This window comes from Neltuma alba, unplaced genomic scaffold (genome assembly GCF_004799145.2).
Source record: "Neltuma alba isolate B1F8T4 unplaced genomic scaffold, ASM479914v2 tig00000574_pilon, whole genome shotgun sequence".
Lineage (NCBI taxonomy): Eukaryota > Viridiplantae > Streptophyta > Magnoliopsida > Fabales > Fabaceae > Neltuma > Neltuma alba.
The window spans coordinates 60,141-75,528 of NW_021632101.1; the positions used below are offsets into that span (position 1 = coordinate 60,141).

At 33.3% G+C, this 15,388-nt stretch overlaps 1 protein-coding gene and 1 long non-coding RNA gene across 3 annotated transcripts; both read left to right on the forward strand.

Annotated features, from left to right (window-relative positions):
• Positions 1 to 8,690: 8,690 nt before the first annotated feature.
• Positions 8,691 to 10,398, forward strand: LOC114740748 (receptor kinase-like protein Xa21; the record flags this gene model as incomplete). The annotated part of the gene is made up of 2 exons (XM_028928961.1): positions 8,691 to 9,606; positions 9,820 to 10,398. Coding segments are annotated over 2 exons (1,269 nt in total), but the record flags the coding sequence as incomplete, so codon positions are not given.
• Positions 10,399 to 12,141: 1,743 nt separating this feature from the next.
• LOC114740719 (uncharacterized) lies at positions 12,142 to 15,078 on the forward strand. 2 transcript variants are annotated; one of them, XR_003739712.1, is made up of 4 exons: positions 12,142 to 12,189; positions 12,359 to 12,706; positions 13,815 to 14,052; positions 14,600 to 15,078. It is a non-coding gene; the product is annotated as an uncharacterized LOC114740719 (long non-coding RNA). The 2 variants fall into 2 exon arrangements; XR_003739709.1 differs by lacking the exon at positions 12,142 to 12,189 and having other exon boundaries at positions 12,198 to 12,706.
• Positions 15,079 to 15,388: the final 310 nt, after the last annotated feature.

Here is a 15,388-nt window from a genome sequence, read left to right on the forward strand (position 1 = left end):
ATGTATATAAAAAATTTAAGTCTTGCACCCTAATATGCTGGATCCATGGATGAAAATTTTAAGCTCGACAAATCTTCATTTTGATCACGAAATTTTGAGAAGCATCGAACTGGGACTTGCCCTCTGCAGGTGGGCATGGGGGGAGGAACTGGAAATCACTGGCGGGGTCTTCTATAGTGGTGAAAGAGAATAGTTTGCCACATCTGATCCACTCATCCATCACATTACGATCTTCAACTGTATTTAATCTCAGTTGAAATAGAAGGATTAACGGATCGTATGGTTGAAACATCAAGGATCCTATAAAATAAAAAATAACTTTGGAGACTTGATTCAAAATGGGACAAAAGTATGAGAACCTGTACATTAGTTTTCCCTTTTCATTTTTAATTATTTTAATAAATTTTTAAACCATGCGATTTGATTTACTGGATCTTATAATAAGAGGTGAAAGGGCATCTTATATGTAATGAAATGAAATTGTTGGAGGAAAAAAAAACAGAGAAATGAAATAAACTGAAAGGCATATCAAATATATAATAACAAGTGAAAATATAAATTTACTAGAAGAGTTACATTAAAAATGAGTAAAATAATAAGAACACAATATTTTATAGACTGCACGTGAACTCTATTTATTTATCTGAAATAGGCTAATTTTTGTTTTTTTTTTCCGACAGGCTAATTTTTGTTTTAAACTATGTCAGAAATTAAATCATTTTTAGATTTTGAAATACTCCTCTGGTCCTTAATATAAGACCCATTTAACTAATTTGATTAGATTAAAGAAGTTAGGTAAGTTAGTTAATTATAAGAAAAGTGACACATTTTTCCTAAAATACCACAATCATCTTTTTTAATACCCCTCTCCTTCTTCTATTTGATTATGGTTAAGGGAGTATCTATAGGAGTAATTTAGAAAAAATTGATAAATATGAGAAATGAGTCTTATATTTAGGACCAACACCAACTCAAAAATTAGATCCTATATTAAGGACCGGAGGAGTAATAGTTTTACACCCTCAGTTCTGCCCCCGGACACGCTTACTCTTGACTAAAATCTCTAGCTCATTCTATTGTATTATCCTCAGAGAATGACGATTGAAGAGAATTTTAAAAACAATTAATATATGCCAGTATTACTTAAAATTTTAAATTTACTATTTAAACTTTTATATTTACAATTTAAAAGTGCACCCTTTTCAATTAATTTTCTTATACGGTCTGCAATTATCATTTTCCTATCAGCTTTGCCTAGTCTTTTACTCTTATCTCCGTCTTGGTACGCAGAGAATTTCTGAAAGTCTTGTGAATATTATAATATGTAGTTATGAACTCCAAAATTTTAATTATTTATTATAAAAAATATAAGTTCCTGTTTAATTAGATTAACCGTGAATAAATATAATTTTAGATGATCATGGATTTTATAAGTCACATTGATTAGAAATAACATCATAATGATTTCTGTTTAAATACTTTTTTTAGTAAGTGACTTTGAGAAATTTGGTTACGTTTAGATTTCATTTATTAAAATTACTTATTGATGTCGAATTAGCCAAAAAATATGAATTTTTTATATTTGTTTATATTTTCATAATTATATTTAATAATAAATGACATGAGTCTTTAAATATAATTAATTTTTAGTTAATGTCATCATTAAAAGAGGCAGATAGGAGGAATTTTGGTTGCTAAATTTCCATCAAGCTCTTTCCAACACAGAAGCACCCCCTGGTCATTTTATACTAAAAGTGCCATATGGAACTTAAATTATGATTGATCTGAATTTCAAATTAAAAAATCTACCAAATTGGGTAAATGAAGCCTTTTTTCGGTTCAACTGAAGTTATATGAGCTTCCATTCGCTACAGCAAACCATAAGTGTTTTTCTTGAAGTTAAAAGTTCGATGAACTTTTCTTTCTTAATTACTCCATTCATAAGGTACATTTCACCCGTGTTACCCACAACACCATTAACTTATTTGGAATAGTTTATAAGTATATTTTTAATCATGATCTATAAGATATAAATAAAATATTTAAAAAGAGTTTTGTCTCGACTTACATAAATATATTTATTAATTATGAATCCAAACAAGCCCTTCATCTAAACATTTTATGATGTCTACGTTGCAAATATGATCATAGCAGATAGTGAGGCTAGAAATTTTAGCCCGTGGGACAAACATATATAATTATATAGACAACAATCTACAATTCAAAGTACACATATACCACCTTCAGTCCTTAATATAAAAACTAAATAATTAATTTAAGGAGATTAAGAAAATTAGTTGAGCTGATTAATTGTAACATATATGTGTTTGATTTTTCTAAATTACCGTCTATATCCACGTATATTGAAACTATCCCTTGGCAAGAACTATGTATAATCAATAGGAATATTTTAGAAAAAAAAAACATGATTTAGAGTTTAAAGTTTAGGGTTTAGAGAAAAACAAAATGAATTAAAATATCATATTTAAGACTAAATTAAACATCTAATGTGTTCTTATAGTTACGACAAAGAGGTAGTGTGTGTGTATCTACAATGTAAATATTCCGTATGATTTCTCCGAGTTCGTTGATACTGAATAATTTCCTTATTTTCATTAAAAAATCAAAATAAAAATAAGGTGAAACAGTAAGGACAAACGAATTAGTTTTTTTTTTTTTAATTTACATTCATACGCGCTTGGCTGGCTATATATCCTTTGGAGTTTGCTTTCTTTGTGAAATAATGATATTTTTTAATGTTTGTTTTCACCGCCCAACTCGGCACCCATCTCCCCACCCAAGAAAAATACCTCGAAGCGGGCACAACCACTTTCTATATATCAATATATTTTAGGAAAAATAATATGAAAAGAAATTAAAAATTGTACTATTCCAATTCAAGGTACCTACAAGGCCAAAATCCTAAGAAAGTAGTGATACTTGATTTGGTATTTTGCAAACATAGTCAGATGACTCAAATGCTCTTGTATCAGAATTTTAAAAAAAAAACTATCAAACTTGTCATTGCCGGTGTACTTCTTGTTATTGGTTATTTAACACTTGTTATTATCAGTTCACAACTTATTAATAAATGATTTGTCATTGCCATTACTAGTACATTTCTTATCATTTGCTATTCAACATTTGTTATTGTCAATGCACAACTTGTTAATAAACTTTTTGATACAAGGACATTTTGTCATTTAACTACATTTGCAAAATATGAGATCAAATATCACTTTCTACCTTGGGATTCTGACCTCTTATATGCCTCAAATAGAATATTACAATTTTCAACTTTTTTATGTCATTTTTCCCGTATCAAACTCCTTCAATCGTTAATGTAAGACCTAATTGAAAAGTTGATATTGGCCCCATATGTAAAACCTATTTCACATATTTATCAATTTTTTCCAAATTAGCCATACTAATATTCTCCGAATAATAATCAAGTAGGAGAAAAAATTAAGAAAGACGCTTATGGTATTTTAGAAAAACACATCATATTAACTAATTTAACCAACATTTTTAATTCATTCAAATTAATTAATTAGGTCTTATATTAAAGATCAGAAGAGTATATGCTACACACATTGTAGGCACTACACACATGCCAAAATTATACTTACAAGCCCATAACCATGCCGTGTTCATTTCTTAAGCTACTAAAATACTCTCTATAAATGCTGAAATTAATTATAAACCAAAAACCATAGTTATCGCATAAGTAGAGGTGGGTAGGACTGGCAAGCTCAAAAGAGCCGGCTTTCCAGAATTGAAATTTCAAAAATATCTCAATTTACTAGGCCCGGCCTTTAAACTAACGGGCTCAGGGTTCGCCCGCAGGCTTTTGGCCCGTTTAAGAAAAATGCTATTTTTTATATTTCTCATATTTTTTATCAAAAAAATAAAAATAAACCAAAGAAATTGTTAATAAAAGACATAAATATGAATAAAATTAAGTCACATATACAAAATATCATCATATATGAATATCCATCAACATCTAAGAACATCTAAAACATTCATTAACGAGATAACAATATCCAAAAGCTTTATCTATAATGCAATTGTGCAATAAATAAATACTATTATTAATCTTTTGAAACTTCACTATCACTATAATTAATTACTCTTCTTCATAAGTATGCTTTTCTTTTGTAACAAAAATATCAAGTTTTTCTTCTTTATAGGAATTTTGCTTTTAAATTTTGCAATCTAGCTATTATTTTACTTTAATGTGAGAAACATTGTTGTTGAAATTCATGAATTTCTAATTCAAATTATATAATCAAAAGTTATAAGCATAAAAATACTCTATTATCAAATATATATATAGTTTAAAAATATCAACGCATATAATATAAATCAAATCATTATTAAAGTCCAAATTAACCTATTTTTTAAAAATTTAATTGGATAAATTATTGTCTAAAACTAAATAAATCAAATCATTTTGTAAAATTTAATTTTAAAATGATAATAATAACTAAATATTTGAAATATTAATTATATAAAAAATTAAAAAAAAGTTATAAAAGGACCTAAACGGGTTTAAGCTCTTGGCCCTCTAAGACCGGCCTCCAGAGCCTATTTTCTATTTTTTCGGCTCTACGCATAAGTCACGTTAGCTACTTTTCAACTATATATTTTCCAAGAATTTATCCAAATATCCTATTTTTATTTAATCAATTAATTTGATCAAAATATGAGGGTTTGGGTGAGAATGACTAAAATCGAGGCTTCAATGAAATGATACTTGATATTTTCAAATACTTGGGCCCCCAAAGTTATGAGATTGAGCCCGCACCTGCTTACAAAATTTAGGTATTACTACGTCCAATGCTAATCTTAGGGTGTGTTTGGATTAGCGGTGGAGAAGTAACTTTTTTTTCAATCTGACTTTTCTAAAAGTGAGATTGAGTAAAAGTCAGATAGGGTAATGTGATTTATGTTTGGATTGGGTTTTAGAAAAAATTCAGTTTGAGAAGCTGAAACTTGTTTAGATGATAAATGTAAAAGTAAGTTTGAATGTAAAATGACTTAAAAGGGCATGAATTCTATTAAATAGCACATATCTAATTCTATTAAATAGCACATTTCTAAAAATAAAAATTAGGTTAATTTTTTTAAAAAAATAGATAAAGTAACAGGTTAATTGTTGAGTCAAAAATTTTACGGGAGTTATTTTATGGGCCAAAAAAATTAATGGAGAAAGAAAATCCATATAAAACATTAAGAATTTATTTTTAATTCATTTTACAATTTCAAAAAATAGATAAAGGGATGAGTAGAAAGCAAGATCAGAATAAAAGGGCAGGCTGGTCATTTTGCCACCTCACCGGACGCCGCACGTGCCACTTCCATTCTTTCAAGCATTAGATCACTCTTCCTTTCATTTCTCACCTGCAACAAGAGAGCGCTAAGAATAAGAGGATTTGACGCCGGAGGAGTGATCGGAAGAGGATAATGTTGCATGCAGTTGTGATTTCCGACCAAGGTGAGTCCCTCAAGTCTTCCTCCATGCATCTTTGTTTTCTTCGCTGGGTGCTATTTGGGTCAGGATTGAACCGAAGAAAATCTGATACTTTTAGAGTCAAAGAGTGGGGAAAGGTAAGGAGGACGACATGAATGAGCTTCATGGGACGATGGATTGTTGGTTGTGGGGACTGCTTTTACGGCTTGCATGATTTTGCTGCGATGTGAGAAGTCTAAACGGTTGATTTCCCTGTTTCTCGTGTAGTTGAAGCACGTGCGGCGGGGGAGACGGCGACGACAACGGACGGCGACGCTGGAAGAACTGAACGAACAGAGGAAGAACTGATGAGACGTTGGAAGAACTGAACGACCGACCACACAAGAACCCGAACTGTTGAGACGGCGGGAGACGGCGGGCGCACGGCGAGGATATGGCAGCAGACGTCGGGAGGAGTTTTTAGGTTCAGAGCGTCTTGTGCCTTCTGAGTGCATGTGCGCGTCTTTTTTTTTGTCTTTGAGCTGAAGTTAAGTGAGAAAAAAAACATGCAGAGGGTCAGTTAGGTAAAAAAATTAACACACTCCAACGGTTTCTCAACCTCAGCTGCGCATCCGAAAAAAAAAGCTTCTTGTATGAGCTTCTCTCAGAAGCCCATTTAAATCTCACAAGTCAGATAAGGTAATCGCATATCCAAACACGTAAAATCATAGCCACCCCAAAAGTCAGATTGAGACGCACGTTTGGAAGCCCAAACATAATCCCAAACGGACCCTTAATGAGTTATATTTGATTGGTTTTAATTCATTTTGTTTTTTAAATTTATAATGTCTGGGCAAAAATATTTTTATTGATTATAATAAATTTTCATCAAGAGGATTTCAATATATATAATTAAATAAAATAATTTAGAAAAGTCAGTACATATTTATTATATACAGTTAACTAAAATTTAGTCTTTTTAAATTAGTTATCTATGTATTATATTAAGGAGATGAAGAAAAAGAAAATTTAAATACGCCGACTCAAATATTTAGGAGATAAAGCCGTGAACGGATACGATGAATATGTGCAGCTTCTGTGATGTCGCTTCATTTTACAGATTTGTTCTCCACAAGTGCGATCGTCTATGATTCTCCGCGCCACATAGCTTGTCAAAATGCAATGATGCCTTTCCCGATTATGGAGGCTTTAGTCAATAGTACAGTACCTAGCGCATTCAAGGCGGTCCCCTCCCCCGTCAATCATGTCCATATAGTACGTGGCTCATTTTTGACCTTGTGACTTGAGGTTTGGCCGTCAATGCCTTTAATAACTCATTACTTTCCGTGTTTAATATAAGATATAGTTTGTATTTCAATTTTAATGGCACATTAGATCCTATAATAATTACCAGAGAGACAGCATAAGGCTATCACCGCATGTCTAGTTGTTGAGCATGCGACTTCATTTTGTGGATTCCTTTGCTACAATCAAAATGATCCCCCACATTACTACCACTAGTTTCTTGCTGTGCATAGCTTCTCAAATTCTATTGCATATTGGAGATGCCACGGCCACTGGGGCAGCGACTGATAGGCTTGCTTTGCTTGCTCTGAAAGATAAGTTAATAGATGGTAACCCAGAAGCCCTGTCTTCTTGGAATGATTCCGTCCACTTCTAAATGGCAAGGCGTTACATGCAGTCTCTGTCACATGAGAGTCTCAGCTTTAAACTTGACAAATCAAAATCTGGAGGGCACTATTGCACCAGCATTAGGTAACTTAACCTTTCTTAAACTGCTTAATCTTTCGTATAATGGATTGCATGGTCAAATTCCCAAACAGATTGGCCATCTTAGATGACTGCAATATCTATATTTGATAAAAAATTAGCTCGAGGGAGAAGTCCCTCTAGAGTTGGCGAATTGTTCCAAACTCCAGCAAATTTACTTCACTTCCGATAATTTGACTGGCGAAATTCCCTTCTGGTTTGGATTTATGCAACAACTTACAAGGTTGAATCTCGGTGATAATGAATTTCATGGCGAAATACCACCTTCCTTGGGAAATCTTTCATCATTGGAGCATTTGTCTCTTGCACATGATAATTTGGAGGGAAGTATACCTCAAACTCTCGAGGGGCTTTCAAATTTATACAAGCTCTATCTTGGTGACAACAATATTTCTGGTATAATCCCTTTTTCACTTTATAATCTTTCTCGCTGGAAAACTTAAGTCTTGATTTCAACCACTTTTCTGGAACTATTCCATCAAATATTGGCCTTGCTTTTCCAAATCTTCGATATTTTTATGCAGGACACAACTTGTTGACGGGAACTATTCTAGCTTCATTATCCAACATCTCTCAACTGCAATTATTTGCAATATATGAAAATGCTTTTAGGGGTCTAGTCCCTACCTCTTTGGGAAGACTACAAAAGCTTCATATATTTGAGATTCACACAAATAATTTTGGGAGTGAAGAAGGTCATGATCTAGATTTCCTTTCATCATTAACAAATTGTAGTCAATTGCAAGAAATAGAGATGCTATTTAATAGATTTAGCGGTGTATTACAAAATTCAATTGGGAATCTCTCTTCGCAGCTTGAAAGGCTGAGTATGGGATTCAATCATATCACTGGAGGCATACCTAATGAGATTGGGCAACTAGATGGATTAATGACCCTTCATTTAGGACGTAACTTCCTCCAAGGCACAGTTCCACATTCGATTGGAAAGCTTGAAAACCTTGGGCAGTTATATCTAGGAGCAAATCAATTATCTGGTAGGATTCCTGATATCTTTGGAAATCTTACTAGGTTGTTTAGACTTAAGTTGTATATAAATAATTTTGAGGGAACTATTCCAATAAGCCTCAAATATTGCAAAGGTATGAAATTCTTGGACATAGCTGATAGTAACTTGAGCGGGAATATACCAAAGCTAACTTTTGGTCAATTAGAAAGCATAATTTATCTTGACTTGTCTTCCAATTCCTTCATTGGTCCCATTCCATATGAGATTGGTAACATGAAGCAATTAGTGGAATTACGTCTGAGTAAAAATAGTTTTTCTGGTGATATTCCAATGGAACTTGGGGAATGCTTACAATTGACAGGTCTTGATATGAGTGGGAACTTCCTTCATGGAACTATCCCCTCATCGTTCAGTTCCTTGAAATCTCTCATCAACTTAGACCTTTCTAACAATAACTTGTCAGGCACAATTCCGTAACAACTAAAAGATCTTCCAATATTGGAGACCTTGAACCTATCTCACAACCATTTTTATGGTGAGGTTCCAAAAGGAGGGGTGTTTGGTAACATCACAGCTATTTCATTCACAGGAAATGATAATCTTTGTGGTGGAATTGCTCAACTAAAGCTACCTACATGCCCAAGTAAGGGGAAGAAGCATTTCAAAATCATTATCCTTATCATTGTGGTAAGTAGTTCCCTTGCTTCTTTTGCAATTTTCCTGATCATTTGCAAGAGAAGAAGACGGAGAAAATTGTCCTCCTCCACATATTCCCCACAAAATGCTCATTTGAGGGTTTCTTATAAAGAGCTACATGATGCAACTGATGGATTTTCTTCATCCAGTTTGGTTGGTGTAGGAAGCTTTGGTTATGTATACAAAGGAACTCTTCAACACTTTGAAGGTTTTGTTGCTGTGAAGGTGCTAAATCTTCAAGTACATGGGGTGTCAAAGAGTTTCATCACAAAATGCAAAACTCTTAGTAAAGTCCGGCATAGGAATCTTTTAAAGATTCTGACTTCATGTTCAAGGGTTGATTACAATGGCAATGATTTTAAGGCCCTTGTTTATGAGTTCATGCCTAACGGGAGCTTGGAGAATTGGTTGTCTGCAAACAAACTTGGTCAACCCAAAAATTTATATATGAATTTCAAACAAAGATTGGATGTAGCTATTGATGTGGCTCATGCTTTGGATTATCTTCATCATGGTTTTGAGGAAACTATTGTTCATTGTGATATCAAGCCAAGTAATGTTCTTCTTAGTGATGATATGGTCGCACACTTAGGAGATTTTGGATTGGCTAGGCTTCTTCATGAAGTTACAGGCTACTCTGATGAGGGCCAAACTACATCTTCAGCAATTAAGGGAACAATTGGGTATATTCCTCCAGGTATGACTCTCCTTACATTGTTGTTTTTATGTTATTCAATATGTACTTCACTTATTATCTAGTAATAATTAGTTGCGTGCTGAATTTTAAGACTAACTACACGTTTGTATATTAGTGAAATGCTTATCTAGAAATGGTCCATTTTCACCTAAGAATAACTCCAAGTATTATATGGGCTTTTGCATTCTCTAAAGAATATTAATGTTTTGTTAGAGTATGGAAAAAGTGTCCAAGTTACAACAAAAGGGGATATCTACAGCTATGGGATTCTGTTGCTAGAGATGCTCACTGGAAAGAAGCCAACAGATAGTGTGTTTCGTGAGGATTTAAGCCTACCCAAATTCTGCAAGCTAGCATTACTAGATGGAGTCCTTGAGATTGTGGATCCAAATTTGCTTATTCTATCTAATAGAGGCCAAAGGAAAGTTACGTTGAATTCAAATACAGAGCAAAAAATTGAAGAGTGTCTTGCTAGCTATGCGGGGATTGGAGTGGCATGTTGTGCAAAATTGCCTGGTGAAAGAATGGGTACCAAAGATGTTGTTAGCAGAGTTGCTTGCAATTAAGCAAAACCTATCCACTTTCAACATTGTCATATGAATTAGTGGATAGCTCTTATGACACTTCCCTATATATGGATTTGGTATATTTAATAATTGTAACGAATAGCTAGCTTTGGATTGTAACTATCTATACATAACTATCTCATGCTTTGTGTTGTATGTTGCTTTTAGAGTTAAGAAAGCTTGAATAACTTCGGTTAGATGGACACTTTGATTAGTTTTGCTGAAGAGTTCTCTCTCTCTCTTTTTTCTTTTCATGAATCCTTCATGCACGAATTAAAGCTTCTTTCAATGCCACATCAGCTGCTTAGCCAATTTTTAGCAATATTTATAGATGTATAAAATTTTTGTTTATTTTCTCGTATTCATTAGGCCCAAATTTTCATCTATTATTTATGGATGGCCCAAAATTTTGTTCTTTCCGAGAATCCTTTGTATGAACCAAGGTTTTCATTTTTAGTAGACTCATTATGAATTACTCTTCTGGTCTTTAATATATGACCTAATTATTTAGTTAATTTTGGTCTTAAATATAAGACATATTTTTTATATTTATCAATTTTTTCTAAATTATCCCTATGAATACTCTCTCAACTATAATCAAGTAGAAGAGGGAGAGATGATATTAAAGAAGATGATTATGATATTTTAAGAAAAACATGTCATTTTTTATGATTAACTAACTTACGTAATTTTCTTAATCTAATCAAAATAGTTAAATAAGTTTTATATTAAGGATCAGAATAGTATGTCGTTTTGTTATCATCTCAACACTATCAAATGCATTCATCCAGATGTGGTCCCAGGATATCCCTTCGGAAAGGAAAATCAACCTGTAGTACTAAATAAAAATCAAGCTGCAGCCGGCTTAACTTCATATCCACAATGGCTAATCCCTCATAATACTGTTCTATGAACAGTAGCAGCTTATGAACAGTGGAGGCTCATTTTCTCGGCTTGCGTGCATTTTTTTTTCATTTTGTGTCTGACGCGTTTTCCGCGTGCTTCAGCTGAAGTGTGAAAATGTGAGATTCAAAATTTAAAATTCCCTCCATCTCTATCCTCTCTCTCTTTTATTTCAAAAGCGGCAAGATTTCACTGTCCTATGCCTCTTCCTTTCCAAGTTATCCATTCCTCAGTTTTTACTCTCCCCTTCACGTGCTCCCATTGTCTTCCTCCCATTTCTCTTTTTTCTCTCTTCCTCAGTTTCGCGGATGAATTTTTCTTTCTCCTTCGCTTACAAACCAGCTGTGGGATCTTGACTTCGCTGTCTCTAATGCCGTCAGTCGTTGGGTGAGGGTAGAGATGGATCTAGGGGTTTTCAAGGCCGGCCCGTCCCGGTCGGCCCGTTCCGGTCCCGGTCTTATTGGGACGGGACAGATCCGTCTCGAAATTTTTCGGGACGGGACAAACCGGAACGGGACAAAAAAGGGACCGGGACGGGACGGGGTCGTCCCGTCCCGGTCCCTTTTTTAAAAAAAAAAATTTAATTTTTTTAAGTTTTTATATAATATCATTTTTTTCATATTTTTTTAAGATTTGAGACTATTGTATGGAACTATGGATATATTTATTTAGAGTTTTTATATTTGTTAATGATTTGAGATTATTGATGATTAGAATTTTTAGCAAGTTTTTATTGTGTTAAAAGCTTTTGTTTAGAGTTTTTAATAACTATTATATGTAATATTTTGAGCTTTTGTTTAAGAGTGCCCAAACAAATAAAAAAGATGTTTTTATAAGATTTAAGCTCAAAAAAAATATAATTAAAAAATCAGATTTTTTTTAAAAAAATTTTAAAAAAAAATTTCGGGACGTCCCGGTCCCGTCCCGGATCCGCCCGTCCCGTCCGGGACCGGGACAACCCCGGGACGGGCCGGGACACGGGACAGATTTTCTGTCCCGTTACTGTTCATCGGGACGGAACCGGGACGGGCCTGTTCCGGTCCCGATCCGTCCCGTGAACACCCCTAGATGGATCATATAACACCAAGGAGTGCTTATGGGGCAGAACCTGCAGGTAAATTCAAGCTTTCTTCTTCCCTTCACTTTTCTACATAACCCCTTCAGTATTCCTCATAGTTTTGATTTTGCCTTTTATTTTAGTGTATTTTATTGTTCTGTAATGGATTTTCCTTTTTTGAAATTCTTCACAAAATAGACTGAACGTTTATGTATTTCACCGTCAGGTGTTCATTATCCATCCCCAGAGCTTACCTTTGGTATTGGAAGAGGCAAAGGGGTATCACGAATGTTAAATTTCAAATGTTTGCAAGTCAGGCATTTATACTGCTTCTTGCTACTACTGGAATTTAATTCTTATTGTTGATTGTTTATTTCTGCACCCGCAGTTACCCAGTCATCACGGGAAGAAAAATGTACGCTTGAAGATGCACGCCAAGTGTCTGAGAAAATGACCAGTAGAGATTCTATAGTAGTAAAGCAGAGGACACATGAAATGATAATTAATTAATGCCTGACTTTGCTACTAATTGAAAGATAGATTTCAGATGCACGCCAAGTGTCTAAGAAAATAGGTATCCTTATTTTATGCAACTATACATGGGTGTACACACACGAATGTATATTTTTTTTAGTAAATATATATATGTATGTATTGATTATTGATATAAATATATTAGCAAGTTAAGGCATTGACCTCCAGGATAAATATATGTGCTATGATTGACTCTCCTGAATATAGAGATCTAAAATTATTCTCAGAGGTAGATATGTGATGTGAAATGATAATATATTTGGTTGGTAATAATATGTTAGTTGATTGGATGTGAAATGATAATATATTTGATTGAGATCCAAAGCTTAAGAAAGTTCAATCTGATCAGGGAGAGCTGTATGAAGCTCCCCTGCACCCCAGAAAAAGAGTACGCATACTTACTGAGGGTCCAGCTTGCACTTCAAGTCACTTCTTTGAAGTTTCTTTTGTTCGTTAAATTTTAAAGTTTTCATGTTTTTTTGGTACTGTCTGCTGAATAATATGAAACTTTTTGTTAAGCTTTGTAACAAGTGCTCCCTCATGTCAACCTTTAGGTAGAAATGAAGTGAATAATGTTGACTTGCAGTTCGCTGTTGCTTTTTGTTATAAAATTATTATGCGTAGTTTTTATTTAAAAAAAGGCTCCCTCATGTATTCAGCTTTATTTTAAAACTTTCTTATGTCTTATTTGGTTCTTATGTCCATTTCTAAAGTTGAGTTGAAGTGGTTTTGTGTACTTTTTCTGAGTTGCAATAATGTGCTTTCAATTTTTCATTATCTACTCCGTGCTGTGAAAAATTCTATAAGAAGTCAATGGCCTTAATCTATAAGTTATGAATTAGTTGTTTTTGTTTTCTTAGTTAGTGGTTTTATCTATCCACTTGTAATGTTCTTAATTAAACTTATTATGAGTATCCTGTTTGTGTCAAAAAGATGATAATTCGTTAATTCTCATATTACTACAATTGAAATATTGAAGTTCTTTCTTTATGTCAGTCAGCATCTTCATGTCTTATTGATGTGATTTGTTGTCCTACGTTTCATGTTGGTTTACTTTGGAACCGCTATTCGTGTTTTGTTAATTGGAATTATTCTTGCATAAGTAGCCCCGGTATTGTGAGAGCAAATTTTTGATATCTACAATACAGGGGACAAATGAAGCTCTTGGGCAATATCTGCCATGCAATATGTGGAGTGCATAATCAGGGTCATGTGTGCTGTTGTGGTTGGTAAATGTGCACCATTATTTTGTGGTTCATGTGTTCCATAAAGTTGGTTACTGACTTTTTTACTTTTTGGAAATCTCACTCTACCAACTGAGCAGCTTTACCGATGAATGAGGAACAAGGAAGCTGAACAATGAATTGGTTTACTTTTTACACAATGGTTAAAACTGCTCTTAGCTAGCAATTTTATGTTTCTGATAAATTATGCACAATCCACATGCATGATGCAAATGGTGCATGTCTTTTCTTGGGTAACTTATATGAATTATGTTTCACAAATATATATATGAATTTAACTTTCACTAATTTGTAGCCAACTCTTCAAACTGGTTGGGCACTATGAGTGTATTGTTACTCTGTTAAACATAATATCATATCTCACGCATGTCTATATTTCCCAAGATATGCTTGGTGAATAATGTTTACATTAATTGTGGTGTTTGAGTATTGTTTTGTTTCCTTTTACCTCTCTAAATTTAAGTTTTAAATCCCTGCTAAGTTGGTGAATAAATCTGAGCATTGCTAATAGGTTGGTAGCTGTAATATTAGCCTTTTCTCTAGAAACTTTAGAGACGAAAAATATTTATGTTATTGTGCTGCGCTTTGAGGTCATTCCTCTTCCTGTTTTTACCGGTAGCTGTTGGGTTCCTTGATTATCTGATATATATTTCTAACATTATTTAGTTTCTTATTTCATGTTTATACAGATTTGCAGCAGGACTGGAGATTTAAATTCAGTATGTAGTTATATCAAGGATCACAGAATTTAACAGGAAAATGATCCTCAATCTTGAGTGAGATCTTGGCCTGCCAACACATTCCTACTCTGTCAAAACTATGGTGGTTCATAAATTCAGAATTGTGATCATTATGTTTCAAATGATGTGGAGGCACGCATTAGTGGGGTACATGCAGAAGAATGAATGTCTATTAGAACCTGTTGACAGAAGAAGGTTGATGTGTATAGCAGACATACGGATCGAGTTACATCTGAAATGGAAGCAAAAGCCAAATGAGCTTGTTCCCCATAAATTAATCCAATAAATGAAAATGTGAACATAAATGAGTGAGAAATATTTATTAATTTTATGAAACTAACTCAGCATGATTGCAGTGCATTAAAAAAAATTTAAGTAGTAAACAACAATATTAATAGATTCTAAATAGTGTGATTATAATATATTTTAATATACACACTATGTATGATCTTAAATATAGGGGTTAGGCAAAAGATTTGTTTTGATCTTAAATATAAAATTATATCTACTATGTTTTTCAAATTTATAACTTATTCTTTAAAGTATCATCATCGATTGCATATATATTAAGATAATTTTTATGATGAGGTAGTTTTAACACATGACTAAATAAGGTAGTTTAAGAAAAACAACATACTTTTGTTATTAATTACTAATTTAATTAGTTTTCTTAATATAAATAAATTAGTCATATGCTTTTTATATTACAGACAGGAGATAATATGTATTGTTATAATA